Here is a 15671-nt window from a genome sequence, read left to right as displayed (position 1 = left end):
CTGCTGGTGCTGTGTAAGGAGACCCGCCCCTGGAATGCCTTATGATGTGGGAATTAGCCCTGCAGTAAAATGGTCTGAGAATCCAGCCCTTAGGTCTCCAGTGAGTGAGCATCCTTAGCGGGGAACGCCGTCTGCTCCCGGCTGCCCCCAGAAAGAAGCAGGGCCTGGGGTTGGGGTCGGGGGGCCCCAGGGCTGGGCATGGGCCACCTTGGCTCCCAGGGCACCAGGCAGCGAACAGGCAGCTGAGCTGATCCCATGATGCTGATCAGAGCAGAGTCCCCGACAGGGATCATGGGAAATGCATTGTTTTCCCTCAAGTTGAAATTAAATATAATTGGGGATGAAATGTTCGGAGTTTGCAGCTCCTCAGGAGCCAGAGAAGTTTCGTTGCTTAATTAGGATTGTCTCAGTTGAACTTAGAATCTGATTCAGTCTGTTACCGTCGAAAATTGACTTTATAATTGTTCTATAAAGGGGAAAAACCCGCAGATACCTCTTAAGGAATTAGCTTGGCGGGCGAGTCCCGCAGCCCCAGCCAGCGGTGCTGCTCTCGCCAGCCCAGCAAGACCATCGACGGGGGGTACGTCCCTGCCCAGCCCAGGCGGTGCACAGTCCAGGCAGCCCTGACAGCCTGTGGACATGACAGATTTATCGGGCGTAAGGTGCTCCCTGTGGAAAACCATGCTGTGGTTTGGATTCGAGGGCCATTGGACCCTTTGCAGTAAGCCTGAGGGACATTTAAAATCTCTGCGCCATGGTGCAGAGCCCAGACGGAAGCATGGAGACAGAGCTGTACAGTTAAGCAAGGCTCCTTTTCCAGTGTCACTCAGTTCTGCTTTATGTTTTTCTGTTCTTCTCTGAGCGGGGCCGAATTCCTCGCCTACCCCACTCCTCCCTTCCATCTCTCCTCCTCCCTCCACCCCTGCCAGCCCCTCCTTCCATCCTCTCCCCTCCCTTCCTTCCCACCACTGTTTGCTGCCTGTGCCCCCAAGCCGGGCACCGCGTGGAGGGTGCAGGTGTAAGGAGAGCACACACGGCCCCCACCTTGCAGCCTTAACTGCCCTCCAGCGACCCCACGCATCGCTCAGCATCTCTCTCCCCTCCCTCAAAACTCCTAGGAATGAAATGCTCACACGGTGGTACAAAGGATGGATGACGCTTGATAGCATTAAATCTCTGCTTTGTAGCTAGAGATAAGAAATCCTAAGTCAGAGAAATGAATGGCCAACAGTAGAAATTCCAGACATCTGGGAACAGATCAGAGGCTGTTGGGGGCAGGTGGGAAAGGAAAAATGATTCTTCAGTGGCTCCTGAAAACAAAGTAAACCAGCGTGGGGTAGGAGGAAGCTCACCAGCTCGCTCTGTGGTTGGTCCAGAGCAGCCTGCTGACTCTGACCCCTGACCTCCGACCCCTGACCTCCGATGCGAGCTGGGAGCGGTGCAGTCATCACTAGGGCGCGTTCTTGGGCCGGGGGCCGGGGGCTGGATTAGAACCCTGGCCCAGTCATGGGTCGTCCGTGTGACCTTTGACCGTCTGTGTCTGTAAAGTGGGGATAATGGCGGCTTCCAGACAGCGGCCCTGCGATGACTGGCTGAGATCTGGCTGAAGCCCCTGCGCTGAGCCGTGCTCTGCAGCGGGAGGCCGGCGGGGTCCCACTCGGGGGTCGGGGGTCTGGCTGCAGCCCCACCTGCCTGGCTCCCGGGCGTGTCTGCTCATCTCTGCCGTCTGCCTCCTCCTAGGGAAGTGTACCGCGTGACGGAGAGCCTGCAGCGGGAGAAGTCGGGGCTCCTGAAACAGCTGGATTTCCTGAGGTGCGTCCACATCCCCACGCCTGAGGTTGAGAGGGGCAGCCCAGAGTCTCCCCCGCCTGCCGGGAGAGCGCCCTCGTCCCCCTGGCCCCGCCTACTTTTGGGCAGCAGAGTGCCACCTTTCCGCCACGTTTGGTCCATTCACATGCGCCGCCCTCCCCTCCCAGGCTGCACCTTCGCGGGCGGGCGTGGTGTTGCTGGGCACCGGCTCTGGACTCGCTCGAGTAGGAGGGGCCGGAATTTATTGAGCATCTGCCCTGTGCCAGACGCTGTGTCTCCAGCTTCACAGATCTTGGGGAAGGAGGGCAGTTGTTAATCCAGGAGTTAACTGATGAGGAAGTCAGTGTCAGAGAAGTGAAGCCATTTGCCAAAAGTGCCCCAGATCCTCGCTGCTGGAGCAGAACTGAGACCCGTATCTGGCTGACTGTCTTGATCCTGCTGTCTTCCATTCATGTTTGTTGAATGACTACATGAATCACAGACGGGGCACCAAGGAAAGGGTTTAGCAGTTTCCTCGGTCTGCTAAACCCACTGTGAGTTCAAAGCCCGTGGTCTGGCATTCATAGCTCATCGGCTTGGGTTGGCATACGCCACCCCCCTAAAAAAACCAAAAAAACAGCCAACTCAGACGTATGTGGAGAAAGATGAAAGTTTCCGTTTTGCCTCCAGAGTTTCTGAGCTGCTGTACACACTGCCTGCCAGACACCCCTCGATAAACAAGGACTTTGAATTCTGGTTTTTAAAGTGCGAATGGTTTTGAATCAGGTACATTATGAAGGTTTTAGGGTTTTTTTTTTTTAATTTGAAAGCAAGGTAAGGTCACCGTGTCCGACACCGTTGCAGCCGCTCAACAGAAACATGCTTCAGCCTGAATGCGTTTCAGATCCGCTTCACTCAAGACGTGATTCCAAAGGCTGGGGCCGTGGGAGAGGGTCATGGTGGCCAAGTTCTAATCCTTAGGAGAGAAGGTCCTGATTCATAGGAAGGTTTCAGCTGAAGGCAGAGAACAAGATGGACAAGTCTGAGTTTGGTTTTTTTTTTTCTTTTGTCTATTGTTCTTAGAAAAACTAAAAGGGCAGATTCAGCGTGAGTGCGCAGGGGAGGATGCCAAGGCAGCACGCTGCCACTACTTTGGGTCTTTTTAATGGAGACCAGCATCCATGCAGAATCCCAGCCAGACGCCTCTCTGTGCCGTCGCCTGGCCCCCCAAGTCGGCTGGTGAGAGCCCAGATGCGGAGGGAGGCCCACAGCAGCCCCCTCCCCACAGTGAGGTCACCAGGTAGCGACAGAGAAACCAGGATCAGGGAGAGAGGGAGCTGGGAGTGGGTGGGACAAGAGGACAGCGGGAATGGGTGCAGGGATCAGGACACCGGCTGGGGGGTGACCAGGCCAGGAGGGGCTGCCCTCCCAAGGCAAATGGGGGCAAAAGGAAGCAATTTGGGGTGCCCAGTAGGAACGTGTGCTTTGCAGCTGGATCTGGTTCAAAACCCAGGGCCGCCCCTTGTGAACCGTGTGACCTTGGGCAGTTGTCCACCAGCTGGCGCCTGAATTTTCTCACGCAGACAAACTTATTTACAAAGCAGAAAGAGACTCACAGACGTAGAACACAAACTTATGGTGACCAGGAGGGAAAGAGGGCGGGAAGAGTTAAACTGGGAGTTTGAGATTTGCAGGCACTAACTTCCATATATGAAATAGGTAAACAACCAGGTCCTACTGCCCAGCACAGGGAACCATATTCACTATCCTGTAGTGACCTATAATGGAGAAGAATATGAAAAGGAATATGTGTACGTATATGTATGACTGAAACATGCTGCACACCAGATATTGGCACAACATTGTAAACTGACTAGACTTCAATATATGGGCCAATCATCAGGGCCCCACCCTTGTCCCTGCACTCTCTTCTCAGCACAGCGTCTTCTTTTAAAACTTGAGCCCAGTCTAGACACTCCACAGCCAACCACCCCCCACCACGGCTCCAGATCTCACTGGGATCAAACCCGAGCCCCTACAGTGGTGCACAGGCCAGGGATGGAGGGCTCCCACACCACCCATCTCCTCTCTGACCTCCTCCTCTGAGCACCTGCTCCCTCCTCTCTGTTCCCCTGTATCCCGACAACAGGCTTTGCCCTGGCTGGTCCCCCGTCCGTGATGAAGTCTCCCCCACCTTCCCCAAGCCGCTGCTCAGACGCCACCTTCCTGGAGAGGCCTTCCCTGACCACCCTCCATCTCTGGCCCTCTTTATTCCACTTGCCCGCTTGATTTTTCTCAATAGCATTGATCCCTGAGCTAAAATGCCAATGCCCTGGGGGGGGGGCAGGAACTTCGTCTCGCAGCCCTCAGGGTACTCCTGGTGGCTGGAGCGGAGCCCAGCATGCCACGGGAGCTCAGGGGACATGTGCTGAGTGAAGGCACGCATGCATGAATGAACGGTTTGGAGAGGGGGGCCGGGGCTCGGTCCAGGTGGAGCTGGACCACCTGGCCAGCTGTAGGGGAGGCTCCCTTAGCGACAGCATGGACCAGGGCAGGATCCTGAAGGGCCCTGGGTGTCACAAGGCCATTCCATCTATCCCCCTGCCTCTGACCTCACTTCTACACAGCTGTCCTTAACCCCAGTCCCTAAGGAAAGCGACTCCACGCCCTCCCTAGGCTTCCACACCCAGCCTTCCTCGGCACCCATCTGACCCTCAAACGGTTGCCCTTGCATCTGCTGACTGCGAACCCCGGGTTTGAATCGATTCCCCTTCTCCGTCCACAGGGAAAGGAACAAGCACCTTCGGGATGAACGGGACATGCATTTTCAGGTAATTGGCCGGCGCCCCCTTCCCCTGGGGTCCAGTGGCCGCCACATTGTGCTGGGACCAGCCCAAGAGTGTCCTGAGGCTCTGGATCTGATGGCTCCTTTGTGTGGGCAGGACAGTGGCAGCAGATTTTTTGAAAGTAGCAAAAATAGAGGGTGACCTATTGTGTAACCGTGAGTTAATTTCCCATGAAGTGACGCACTTTCCTCTGGACAGAACGAGACTGAAATATTTGCCCACGTTTCTCGGAGGCAGAAATGCTAGTTCCATCCGTGACGTACATACATTCTCAAATAGCACAAAAATCCTGCGTTTATGGAAGATCTCCGCTTAGGGCTGCATTACACAGCATCTAGGATTTCACGTTCCCCTATTACCCCCCTCCCCGACAGTAGCCACTGGATGCTCTGAAGGGAAGCAAAAGTGGGGCAGGGTGGGTGGATGTGACTTCCTGACTATCAGGACCATCGTGCTGCGAATGTCACGTGTGTCCTTGGGTAGATCAGCTTCCTTGAACCAAGACCTCATTTATCACAGGAGGAGAAGGAATCTACTACTCTTCTTTTCCATGTTGTAGGGATTCTGGCAAAAACTCTGGCAAAAGGAGGTCTCGCACTGACCCTCAGCTGTTCAGTGCCCTAAATGTGGTTGGCAAACGGCAGCTAGTTTGCCTGGAAACCGGTCCCACCTGGTTTATAACTGCCAATCCTGGGGGGACCACGCACACCAGCACCTCTGTTCTATCGCTGGCTGGCAGCTCGCTTCTCCGCCGCCCACCTGTGTGTGCTGCTAGAGCAAGGCTTAAGCCTACACATGTTTGTTTGATGATGATAATGCTTATAATTGTTTTAGAAGTAGCACGGAATGTATTTTAAAACTTCCCACCCAATGTCACCCTAATCTCTTGACCTCACTTCCCTTCACCTGCCAAACTCATTCTGCTTTGAGAAGAGAATGGAATTAAGATCCCTCGTGGGGCACAGAAGAAAGAGGGATAAAATCGTGTTCCTGCTGAATCATAATTAAAGATTCATTTGGAATCACAGCCATCCCTCCTGGGGCCCCGGGGCACATGCAGCCCCTCCTTCTGTCAGCACGGATCACTGGGAACCATGGGGCTGGCTGCTTAATGAGCCAGTCTTCCTGTGATCCAGCTCCCTCCTCTCCTGGAAGACAAGACAGGCGTCTGTCGGGGAGTATGGGTGGTGGGAGTGCACCGCACTCCACCCAGGCTCTCTGCTGCAGATGTGTGAGCAGTTTGTCTGCACCCAGCCTGCTTCCACAAGGACCTGGAGTCCCCTGTCCAGCTGAGGGGCTGTGTTCAGGGCACGGGGTTACTCAACCCTCTGGGGCTTTGGAAATAAAGAGGAATTGGGGCCTCACAGGAGACTGTGATTTCAAGACGCATAGTTTTTTCTGCCCACAGATATTTTTTCCTGTGCATTCCACACTTAGCTCTTTTTATTTGTTCTTTTGCAAATGATCACTACTCCTGGGAAGGCTAGCCTGGCGGACCCCAAGCTCTAAACGGTGTACCGGTTTGTTTGATTGCATTATTAGATGGGAGATGGGGGGGCGGTTCCAGGGAGAGATGACAGTGAGAGGAAGGAGTGGATGAGGGCTGGCAGGGAACCTGGGACCTCGCTTGCCTCCTTTAGAGTTTTACTTAAAGCCGGACCTGTGCAGTGGGCAAGTGAGCCCTCTTCTGCTCCAACGCTGGGACAGACCAGCAGGCGTGGGTCTGAGGGCATTTTGTGTTTCTGCAGAAAGACAAGGTGGCCAAGGCAAACCCAGCTGCTTCAGCAGGCTGGAAGCAGCGGTCTGGCTCTGTGATCGGCAAATACATGGACGGCAGAGGGATTCTCAGAAGGTGAGCCAGCCCCGCTTTGCTCACTGGTCATCTGTTCGCGGGTCCTGCTCCGGTTGGGCAAGGGCTCTGAGCCCACTGAGAGCCGATGGGCCCCAGCGGGGAGCCCTGGGGTCAGGCACTTGGCCCCCTGGGATCTTGGAGGACGTGCCCCTTCCTGTTCTGACTTCTAAGTGGGAGGGAGCTGTGCGCAGAGCCAGCCCTCAGGACAGGCTGTTGTCACCTGAGGCCGCCCCAGCCTGGCGTGTGCCTGCAGAGAGACACAGCGGCGTGGCAGGGAGCGTGAGGGGATGAGGGGTCAGCGGGAGGAGGGCGGGCGTGCTGGATGGGGCTCTGCTGCGCAGAACGGACGCCCTCGGTTTTACAGAGACAGGACTGTGGCTCTAAAGGGTAATGAAAGTGTGATACGGGACAAGCACAGGATCTGTACTTGACGGACTCCTTTTAATAATTCCTGTTTAATTAGCTCAAGGATAACAGGTTTGGTTGCTGCTGGACAGCAGACAACGGCCTGAGAGTCCCCCGGCCTGAGAGTCCCCAGGGGCGTGCCCGTGGCTCCTCGGAGGAGACAAGCCCGTCCCCGCCCGCTCTTCCTCGGGGCATGGGCTCCATCCTCGTGCGTGGCCTCAGAGGGGTAGTGGGAGGCGGATCCCTAAGTGTCAGCCCTGGAGAAAGTGTGTGAACTTGCTCGTCTGGGAGACCCTGAGGACGGCAAGCGTGGAAGTCGCGGGTTCGCCAGGCGGAGGTGACCTGAGGAGGCCAGGCGGCTGGTCAGTCAAGACCTTGAACCTGATCGTCATGAAGTCCCTTTCTAAATAGCTGAGTGGTGAGACCCAGTGTGGGAGCCAAATCCTTGCAGCAACAGTTGGCCTCTGGGTTCCTCCGAACCGAGTCTAGGCCTTCATCAGGCGGTTACCAATGGCCTGCCCTGTACCAGACGTTCTGCGGGGCCCTGCGAAGGCTCCGAAGACTCACCGGACGTGGTGTCCATCACGGATGCCTGCTGTGTGCGAGCTACAGTGCCGTGTGCTGGGGCCATGGCGGTGAACAGGGGCCCTCACCGCGGGGCTTACAGCTGAGCGGAGGAAGCGGACCGCAGACAGCGAAGAGCCAGCCGGCGGCGAGCCTGCACCCCGTGCGGCTTTGACAGAGGCGCCTGCTCCCTCCCGTCGGCGCACAGCGTTTTGAGGCAAAACCAAGAATGAACTTAGCCATGCTAAGCTGAAGGTATTCCCGAGAGTGACGGGGCTGGAGAATTTCCCAAATGAAGAGCTTTTGCCAAGAAATGCTTCATTTTAGGGTCGTTTCAGGGGCCGTTTCTTTTCTAGTTGCAAGGCCTTTGAAAAGCCGTGCTCTGTGTGTGTGTGTGTGTGTGTGTGTGTGTGTGTTTCCTGGCACGGGGGCACACACGCCTGCACTTGCGTGTGAGTTGTGAGCGGAGCACGAGCAGATGGGGACACTCAGTGTGTGCTGAGGTGGGAAAGCACGCAGTAGGCTCATTAGACTCTGGAAGAGATTTGTTGGAAAGAAGACAGTTAGCTTCTGTTAAAAGCTGGCTTTATAAATGAGCGTAAAGGTCCCTGAATTGCTGCAAATCCTTTATCCTATGTGAAGGGACCAAACTAAGCCACCGCCTGCGTGAGCAGGCACTACCCCTCAGCTTGGCCTCGCAGACTCGCCCGCAACTGCAGGACGGAGAAACACGCGGTGCTTCCTTTTTCCTTCCTGCTGTGGGGCCTTCGGAGCCCTCAGTGCCACGAGCCAGGGGCCAAATGCAGGCTCTTCCCTGTTCGGCGTGTTCCGTGTTCTTCACTCACTGTCTTTCTTTTGTCCCCCATGTCCTCACCGCCTCATCCTGCTCTGTTTTCTCTTCTAATCCTTGTGTGTGTGTGTGTGTGTGTGTGTGTGTGTGTCTTTCGATTTTGGACCCAAGGTCCTCCCTGTAAAACAGTCCTCATCTCCACTTGTTCACAAAGACCTGAGAGCGCCCCCCAGAGGGGCTGTGGGACTTTGCTGTCACACCTTGGGGACGCAGCCTGTGCGCTGGCCCCACCGCCTGTTGCCCAGCTCCGCCACCTCCTACAGCGTCTCCTCGTTCCTCACGCTCAGATGCTCCCGGAAACAAATATGCACTCAGGCCTCCGAGGCCACTCGCTTCTGACCCCAAACAGAGAGGAAGGACAGGCAGGTGGGGGCGCCACCTGGTTTCCTTCGCACCCGAAGCCCCCAGGAGGGCAGCTTCCCCGGGCCAGCGGCCATCTGCAGTGCGAGGGCCCCTCCCAGAGCAGCGGTGCCCCTCGCCCGCGTCGCCTAGAGCCACTTCCCTAACGTGTCTGGTTTGTGCACCGTCTTATTGGTGAGGTGGGCAGGGCAGGCGGGCCAAGTTTCACGGTGAGGAAACAGCCCTGGAGAGTTGGCATCTTACCTCGGGACACACAGGTGGTGAGGGCTGGGGCTGGACCAGCGCCAAGGCCACCGATGGTCGGTTAACCCAGGATGCTTTGTTTCCACATCTGCTACACTCCTTTCTTCACACCTTTACTTCCCACAACCTGGGACAATGTAGCTGGTGTGTCTTTGCCGCTCTCAACCCCCTGAGCCAGGCCTTCCATGAGGACGGGGCCGTGTCCACCTGTTGCTGACTGTGTCCTTAGCTTAATACCTGGGAGCAATCATCACCTTCACCTTCATCATCTTCAACTATAATCATCTTCACCTTCATCAGCTTCCATCACCACCACCTGCCTCCTCACCTTCATCACCTTCATCGCCTTCATCCTCGTCTTCATCAGTTTCATCAGCTTCCATCATCACCTGCCTCCTCAGCTTCCTCACCTTCATCACCTCACCTTCACCATCACCGCCTTCCTCACCAGGCACTCGGTCATTCCAGGTGTGGAATGACTAAGCTAAAGAGTGCTGGGTCTGGTTTTCCCTCCCCTGGCTCCTCTCTGCCCCACAGTGAGGTTGCTCCTCAACTGTCTGTCATAGAAGCCGTCAGGCCACCCCTACTTCAGTAAAAGACTGATACATTTTACAAAATTCTCCCCACCCTTCTTTCTTCCTGCAAACAGCCAATCAGTGGAGGAGGAAGATGTGTTTGGCGTTCCGAGGAGGAGGAGCTCACTGGGCCTGAACGGACACCCGCTTACGGAAGAGGAGCCAGGGGCTGGGGGGCCGCTCCGCCGGGCACTCCGCAGAATCATCTCCATTGAAGAGGACCCCCTGCCCCAGCTGCTGGGGGGGGCCTTTGAGCAGCCACTGGGCAAATGCCCCGAAGAGGAGGAGGTCTCCGACCAGGGGCTGGAGGGACAAATCCCACAGGCCCGACCTCTGGGACAGGTGCCCACGTCTCCTCGAGGGCAGCCTGTCGGAAAAGAAGCCCTGTGGAAGGTAAGGGCACGTCCCACGCTGGCTTGTGGGTCACCCCTGTCGCTTGGCCCTAGCGTGGGAGCACGAGAAGGGATCTGGGGGAGTCAGATGAAGCCGGCCTGGTGGTTCACCGGATTTCTCTGCCCTGCCAGGTGTCCCGGGGGGATCTCGGGGGTCTGGTCCAGTCTCCTGACAGCTTCTGTTGTTGGCCTCACTCCGTGCCCTGTGCGCTCTTTTCTGATTCAGATTCAAAAGCATTTAGTGAGTCAGAGAGACCCTCTATAACTAAATAAATACACCTAATTACCTCCCCCTGAATAAAAAAAAATTTTAAAGGTTAAAAAATTTTTAAAAAGCAAACAATTGAAGAAACAACGGGGACGGAAGTCAGAGCAGATTAACTTAGTAGGATATTATATTGCTGTTAAAAATCACGTTTTTGAAAACCGTTAGTGATTCAAAGAAATATTTATAATTTAATAATAATATATATCAATATAATGCTAAATAACATAATTTAATTATAATATATAACTTAGTAATATAGTTGTCATTTATTATCGATATTAATACATAATAATATATTAAAATAGGTTAAAATTATATATACCATCTCAAATCTCTCAAAAAACATATGTTAATTCATCTGTATAAATGGAAAAAATGCACAGATGTATGAATAGTGACCATTTCCAGGCAGTGGGGTAGATTATGAGTAATTATTATTTTCCTCTCTACTAAGTTTTGTAATCTTAAAAACTAGTGTGCATCACTTTTATTTGTTAAAGCTGTTTTAAAAAGAGGAGCAGCGCGGGGAGGGTGCAGCTCAGTGGTAGAGCACATGCTTAGCACGCAGGAGGTCTTGGGTTCAATCCGCCGTACCTCCATTTTAAAAAACTAATAATAAATAAATAAATAGACTTGTTTTTTAAAAAGAAGAACAGTGGGAAGGAGGGTGAAGACAGATCTCCTGACCTGCCGGCAGAGAGACCCTTTCCCCAGCCCCTCCCCATAGTTTGGCTCTCTCAGTGTCTCGGCGGGCGTGGGGGGTTGTCCCCCAGGTTAAGTGCCTGGAGTGGGCTCGCTGCTCCAGTGAGGTGGGTCCTGCCCAAAGCTGAACCCCCACCGTGTTGATCGCATCCTGCCTCCTGTTGGCAATAAGCGCTCTGCCTGGGGCGGGGCGGGGGTAGGGGGAGCACAGAGCGAGGTCAACCACCGCCTCTGCGGCCAGAACCATCCCGCCCACCCCGGCCTTCATGGCCCCCTGACCGAACATCCTTGGGCCTGGTGGCACCAAGGGCTGCACAGAGCTTTGGTCTGAAACAAACGGAGACTCAGGCTGGGAAGGGAGTGATTCCTGTGCATTGCCGGAGTGAAGAAACTGGGGCTGCATTTCTGAGTGTGGGATTTTTTTTTTTCTAAACTGAGTTTAAATTCTTGTAATTGACCTTGAATTCCCTCCTAAGTACTGCATGGAATTGATTTCGCCCCAAAAGGCTGTTAATGGCTTTTCTCTGAAACTCAAGTACTGCTAATATCTGCTGCCACTGCATTAGAGTATTTGCTCAATGAGAGGAGCTTAACTCCCCCAAATCCGCTTCTAAACGGGCTCTAAGGACCTCCTCGTTTGTCGAGGCGGTGCTGGGCAGGGCGGGCAGGCAGGCAGCTCCCTGGACCTGAAGGGCCATTCGGCGGGAAGGACCCTCTGCTGGGCCTGACTACCTCTCACTCACCCAGCACCCCAGAGCAAGTCCATTCTGCGCTGGACTCCCAGCGCCTCCCGCTGCGGGGCGGAGGAGGAGGAGCAGGACTCAGTTCTGGAAAAGCTCTGCCCATGGAGCCTGGCACCATAGGCTCTCCCGGGCTACTGCGCGGGGGCTGTCTTGCCTTGTTTCCAGGGCAGACGGGCATCCCAGAGGGAAGCTGGTGCAATGGGACAGTAGGGCAGTGTGTCCATCTGGTCCAGGCTTTCAGTCATGGGACAGAAATGAGGCCCTACCTACTCCCACTGGGATGTCTCTGCCCCTGAGAGATACATAAGCCTTCTTTTTCCTGCCTCCCCTTCTCCCTGCAAACACCCACCTTGTCCTTCCGCTCCCTGCAGGAGATCTCTGCCACCTCTTAAGCCCCAGCTCACAGCCTCCCCGCCGCGTGCCCCTTGCCTCCTCCGTGCTCTCCCGGGGCCCTTGGAACGGCCCGCACCTGCCGGCCTCCCTCCCTCCACCACAAACCAGGCCCACAGCACAGGCCTGCAGCACAGGATGTGGGCCACAGTGTTGGCTGAGTGACGCCTCTCTGCCCTCTGCTGATGCTTGGAAGACACTCGAGGCCTCGAGCTCGAAGTTTCCTGTATCTGAGGCCAGAGCGGCCTCCCTGGACACCGCAGGGACAGTGAAGGGTGGGGGTGGCAGGCGTTGGGGGCTGGCGACAGTCCCCACATGTGGCCGGACTCTCTGCCTCCCACAGGAGGAAGGCCCTGCGTCCACCCTAGACCGGCTCTTCAAGATCGTGTTCGTGGGCAATTCGGCGGTGGGGAAGACGTCCTTCCTGGGGAGGCTCTGTGACGGCAGCTTCTCCCCGGGCTCGGCGGCCACTGTAGGTGAGTTCTCTCCCCAGGCTGGACCCCTGGCCCACCTCGCGGAGGGCACAGCTGTGGGAAGGGGGCCCTGGGAGGCACTTGGAGCCGTGGGAGGGGCCGCGGGCCCGGCTGGTAGGGGAGGCCCACCTCTGCACGGAGCTGGCCCCTCAGCTCTTTCCATGGAGGATGGACCACGAATGCTCCCTACGTCCAGCCTGAGGAGAACTGAAGTTGGCAAAGGTGGACTTCTGGCCCTTTGTCCCCTCTCTGAGCCCATCGGTCTGGAATCATCCCTGTCCTACTCTCCCCAGGGCCGGCACCCCCCACAGCAACCTGCCTCCCCCGCGGGCCAGCCGCCTCCCTGCCCATGTGTGTGTGTGTGCGCGCGCACGCACCTGCCCGTGTGAGCCCACGCACACGCGTGCAGACAGGCGGGACGGGTGGCAGTGCTCTCGGTGCCTTCTCTTACTCATCAAATGTCCCCGACTCCACCCCAGGGCTGCTGGGTATCAGCTGGAGTCTGTTGCGGAAGCCCGTTAACCTCCACTATTACCAGCCCATCACGGCTTCATGTGCTCCCGGTAGCATCTTGGCTGACACTGCACTGAGATCGGGGCCTTTGCCCCCTCACCCAGAGCTGCTCCTCGTGTTGGAATATGTGGGAGACCCAGGGGCATGTCAACTTCTTAGCTTCTACTGACTCAAATCACTCAAGCAAAAAGAGGAAATCCACTGCGTGCCTTCTACGGGCCATTTAACCACACAGAAAAGTCAACTCTGTTTGCAAGTACGTTGATTTGATCTGAATATTTACCATAGTTTACAGTCATCTGTCTTCACGACAACCCTGAAAGGCAAGCACTGCTATTAGCAGTGGACAGACCGGGAAACTGAGGCCCAGAGAGGTCCAGAGGCAGGTCCTCGATCCCCTCCGCTGGTGGGCGCTGACCCTGGCCTGCACCCCTGACACACACGCGCCCCTGCTGTGCCAGTCCACCGTGTCCCTGACAACAATGAGCTGTGCGTGCCCAGCCCCCATTTTCTGCCACAGGACGTGGGCAGAGGTTGGCACAGGTGGGGAGGTTCAACAGAGCCTCAGAAATCCTGGACCTTCATCTCAGCTCCGCCACTGACCAGCCGTGTGACCTCGGGAGGACACGTTTCCTCTTTGGGCTTCAGTACTTTCTCACCCAAAAAAATGAGAGATTTGAACCGGGTCACCCAGGACAGCTTCCAAGTCCAGGGCTCTGTCCAGACCACCGTGACCCTTGGCTGTCTCGCAGCCTGGCCCTACGAGACAAACCTCCTGCCCAGAGCCCTGCCTGGGGGCCTCCGTTCTCTTCCTGTAGCGTAACCTTCCTTCCAGCCTTCCCCCTGCAGGCTCCAGGCGCCCCTCCCTGCAGGCTCCAGGCGCCCCTCCCTGCAGGCTCCAGGCGCCCCTTCCTGCAGGCTCCAGGCGCCCTGTTCTTACCGCTGAGCCTTTTCCTCCGCTGTGCCACAGCTGGAACATTGTCCTGTCCCCTCCCGCCCTGATGCACCCGGAGACTGGGGGCATCCCAAGATGAAGAACTGCACCCTGATGGGAAGACAGTACAGAAGAGCCTGGCCTTGTGTGGCTGGAGATGGATGGCTGGGACTAAACCACGTGTGCTGAGCGCAGTGACACAGGAGGCAGCGGCCATGGAGCTGGACTGGCCTTCCCTGGAGCATTCAGTGGGGTCCCCAAGGAACGACCACCAAGGTCATGGCTCGGGCATAGGCCCACGGGAGGCGGGGGAGGGACGCTGCGACCTCAAGCCCCCGGGGGCGTCCGTCCCGTAGTGCACACTCACAGCGCCTCTCCTGTTGGTGAAATCAGGGAATCGGGGTCTTACACTTCCAACCGGTGCCCCTGAGATGGAGCACTCTGAAAAAGAGAAAAATCAGACTAATTTGCACTTCCCAGGAGGCCAATTACGGAAACACCTACAGTTTAGGAAGGGGAAAAATATCCAAGTTTCCAAATCCGGGACACCCTTCACCGTGCTGCGCAAAACAAGCTGGAGCGGAGGCGGGGGTTCGCCTCCCTGCACACGTGTCCTGAGCAGATGTCACGCCAGCCGCCTGGAAGATGCTCCCTTCAGAGACACAGAGGAGCCACCGTGCCGGCCTCCTGGAGCCCACGCAGCTCCCCCACCCCGACCCCATCAAGCACGGTGGCCCCAGCCCCTCGACACGGCACCGGCAGGGACGCAGCAGCTCCCTAGAGCTCAGCTCCACCTGGGACTTCCTGGCCCCCCATCTCCCTCACGAGTGCAGGCTTGCACACCACCCTCAGCTTGTGCACCATCTGGTTCTATGACGCAACAGTGTGAACTGGGGCGCCCTGCCTCCCAGACCTCAGCACCAGCCCATCCCCGCGGGCGTCCTGGAGACGGCAGGTGATGGTTCCTATAGAAGACTGGGGCTCAGCTTGTCACTGAGAAGACTGGCTGCTGGAGGCCAAGGCCCTAGAACCCAGGACTCCGAGTCCCGTCCTCCTCCTGAGGCCCCGCCTGGGTTCACAGTCCCCTGCTTAAAACTACAAGCCACAGCCAAGGTGTTTCTTCCCAAAGCGTTCCTTGGCAGGATGTCCTCTGCCCTTCAGGGCACCCGTCCAGTTTCCATTCCTCTCTTCATCTCCGTGGAGAAACCCCACGAGCTTTCCTCCCTGACAACTTGCTGGCACTCCCCAGTCCCAGACCTTCCTGCTCAGAATGACCGCTCGGGCCTGTCCTGTCCAGAAAGGTGAACGCCACCCTCCCGGGGTCCATCGCCCAGCCCTGACCCACATATCCCACCGCACGGCACACCCGCGGTGACAGGGCTCCCCGTGAGTGTTGGAACAGGTCAGAAATCCCTCTGGTCCCACATCACTCTGCACTGTCTCTTTGGCTGGACGCTGGCTTCCGGTGTCCTCGCAACGTCTGTTCTCAAAGAACCTGCACTTAGATCCCGTCTCCGGGGGCTGCTGTGGGGCCCACCGTGTGTCTCCGTACCCTGTGCCCACTCTCCAGGGTCCATGACGCCAGGTGGGGTCACAGATGGAAGTCTGAAAGTGTGATCCATCCCACCAGGGAGATTTGAATTTTATTGTGGGAACATTGAACAGGATTTTAGGGGGAAATAAGAAAAGGAAGGATGGAAGGAGGGAGGGAGGAGGGAAGAAAGGGAGCGAGGGAGGGAGGGAGGAAGGATGGAGTTTGAGGACAGTGTTTCT

At 56.4% G+C, this 15671-nt stretch overlaps 1 protein-coding gene across 5 annotated transcripts in view; it reads left to right on the top strand.

Moving 5' to 3' along the window:
- The window catches only part of CRACR2A (calcium release activated channel regulator 2A), a 96033-nt gene that overhangs the window by 65387 nt on the left and 14975 nt on the right, over nucleotides 1-15671 (top strand). For 4 of the 5 annotated variants that reach the window (XM_064478942.1, XM_064478941.1, XM_064478939.1 and 1 more), the window contains 5 exons: nucleotides 1741-1812; nucleotides 4574-4619; nucleotides 6383-6486; nucleotides 9558-9876; nucleotides 12322-12454. In XM_064478942.1, the coding sequence (XP_064335012.1) occupies nucleotides 1741-1812; nucleotides 4574-4619; nucleotides 6383-6486; nucleotides 9558-9876; nucleotides 12322-12454 (674 nt within the window). Of the gene's footprint in view, nucleotides 1-1740; nucleotides 1813-4573; nucleotides 4620-6382; nucleotides 6487-9557; nucleotides 9877-12321; nucleotides 12455-12930; nucleotides 13221-15671 lie in introns of all 5 variants that reach the window. The other variant, XR_010377774.1, reaches the window with a different exon arrangement.

This window comes from Camelus dromedarius, chromosome 25 (genome assembly GCF_036321535.1).
Source record: "Camelus dromedarius isolate mCamDro1 chromosome 25, mCamDro1.pat, whole genome shotgun sequence".
NCBI lineage: Eukaryota > Metazoa > Chordata > Mammalia > Artiodactyla > Camelidae > Camelus > Camelus dromedarius.
Note: the sequence above shows the minus strand (reverse complement) of the source record. Positions and strands in the feature narration are given on the sequence as shown.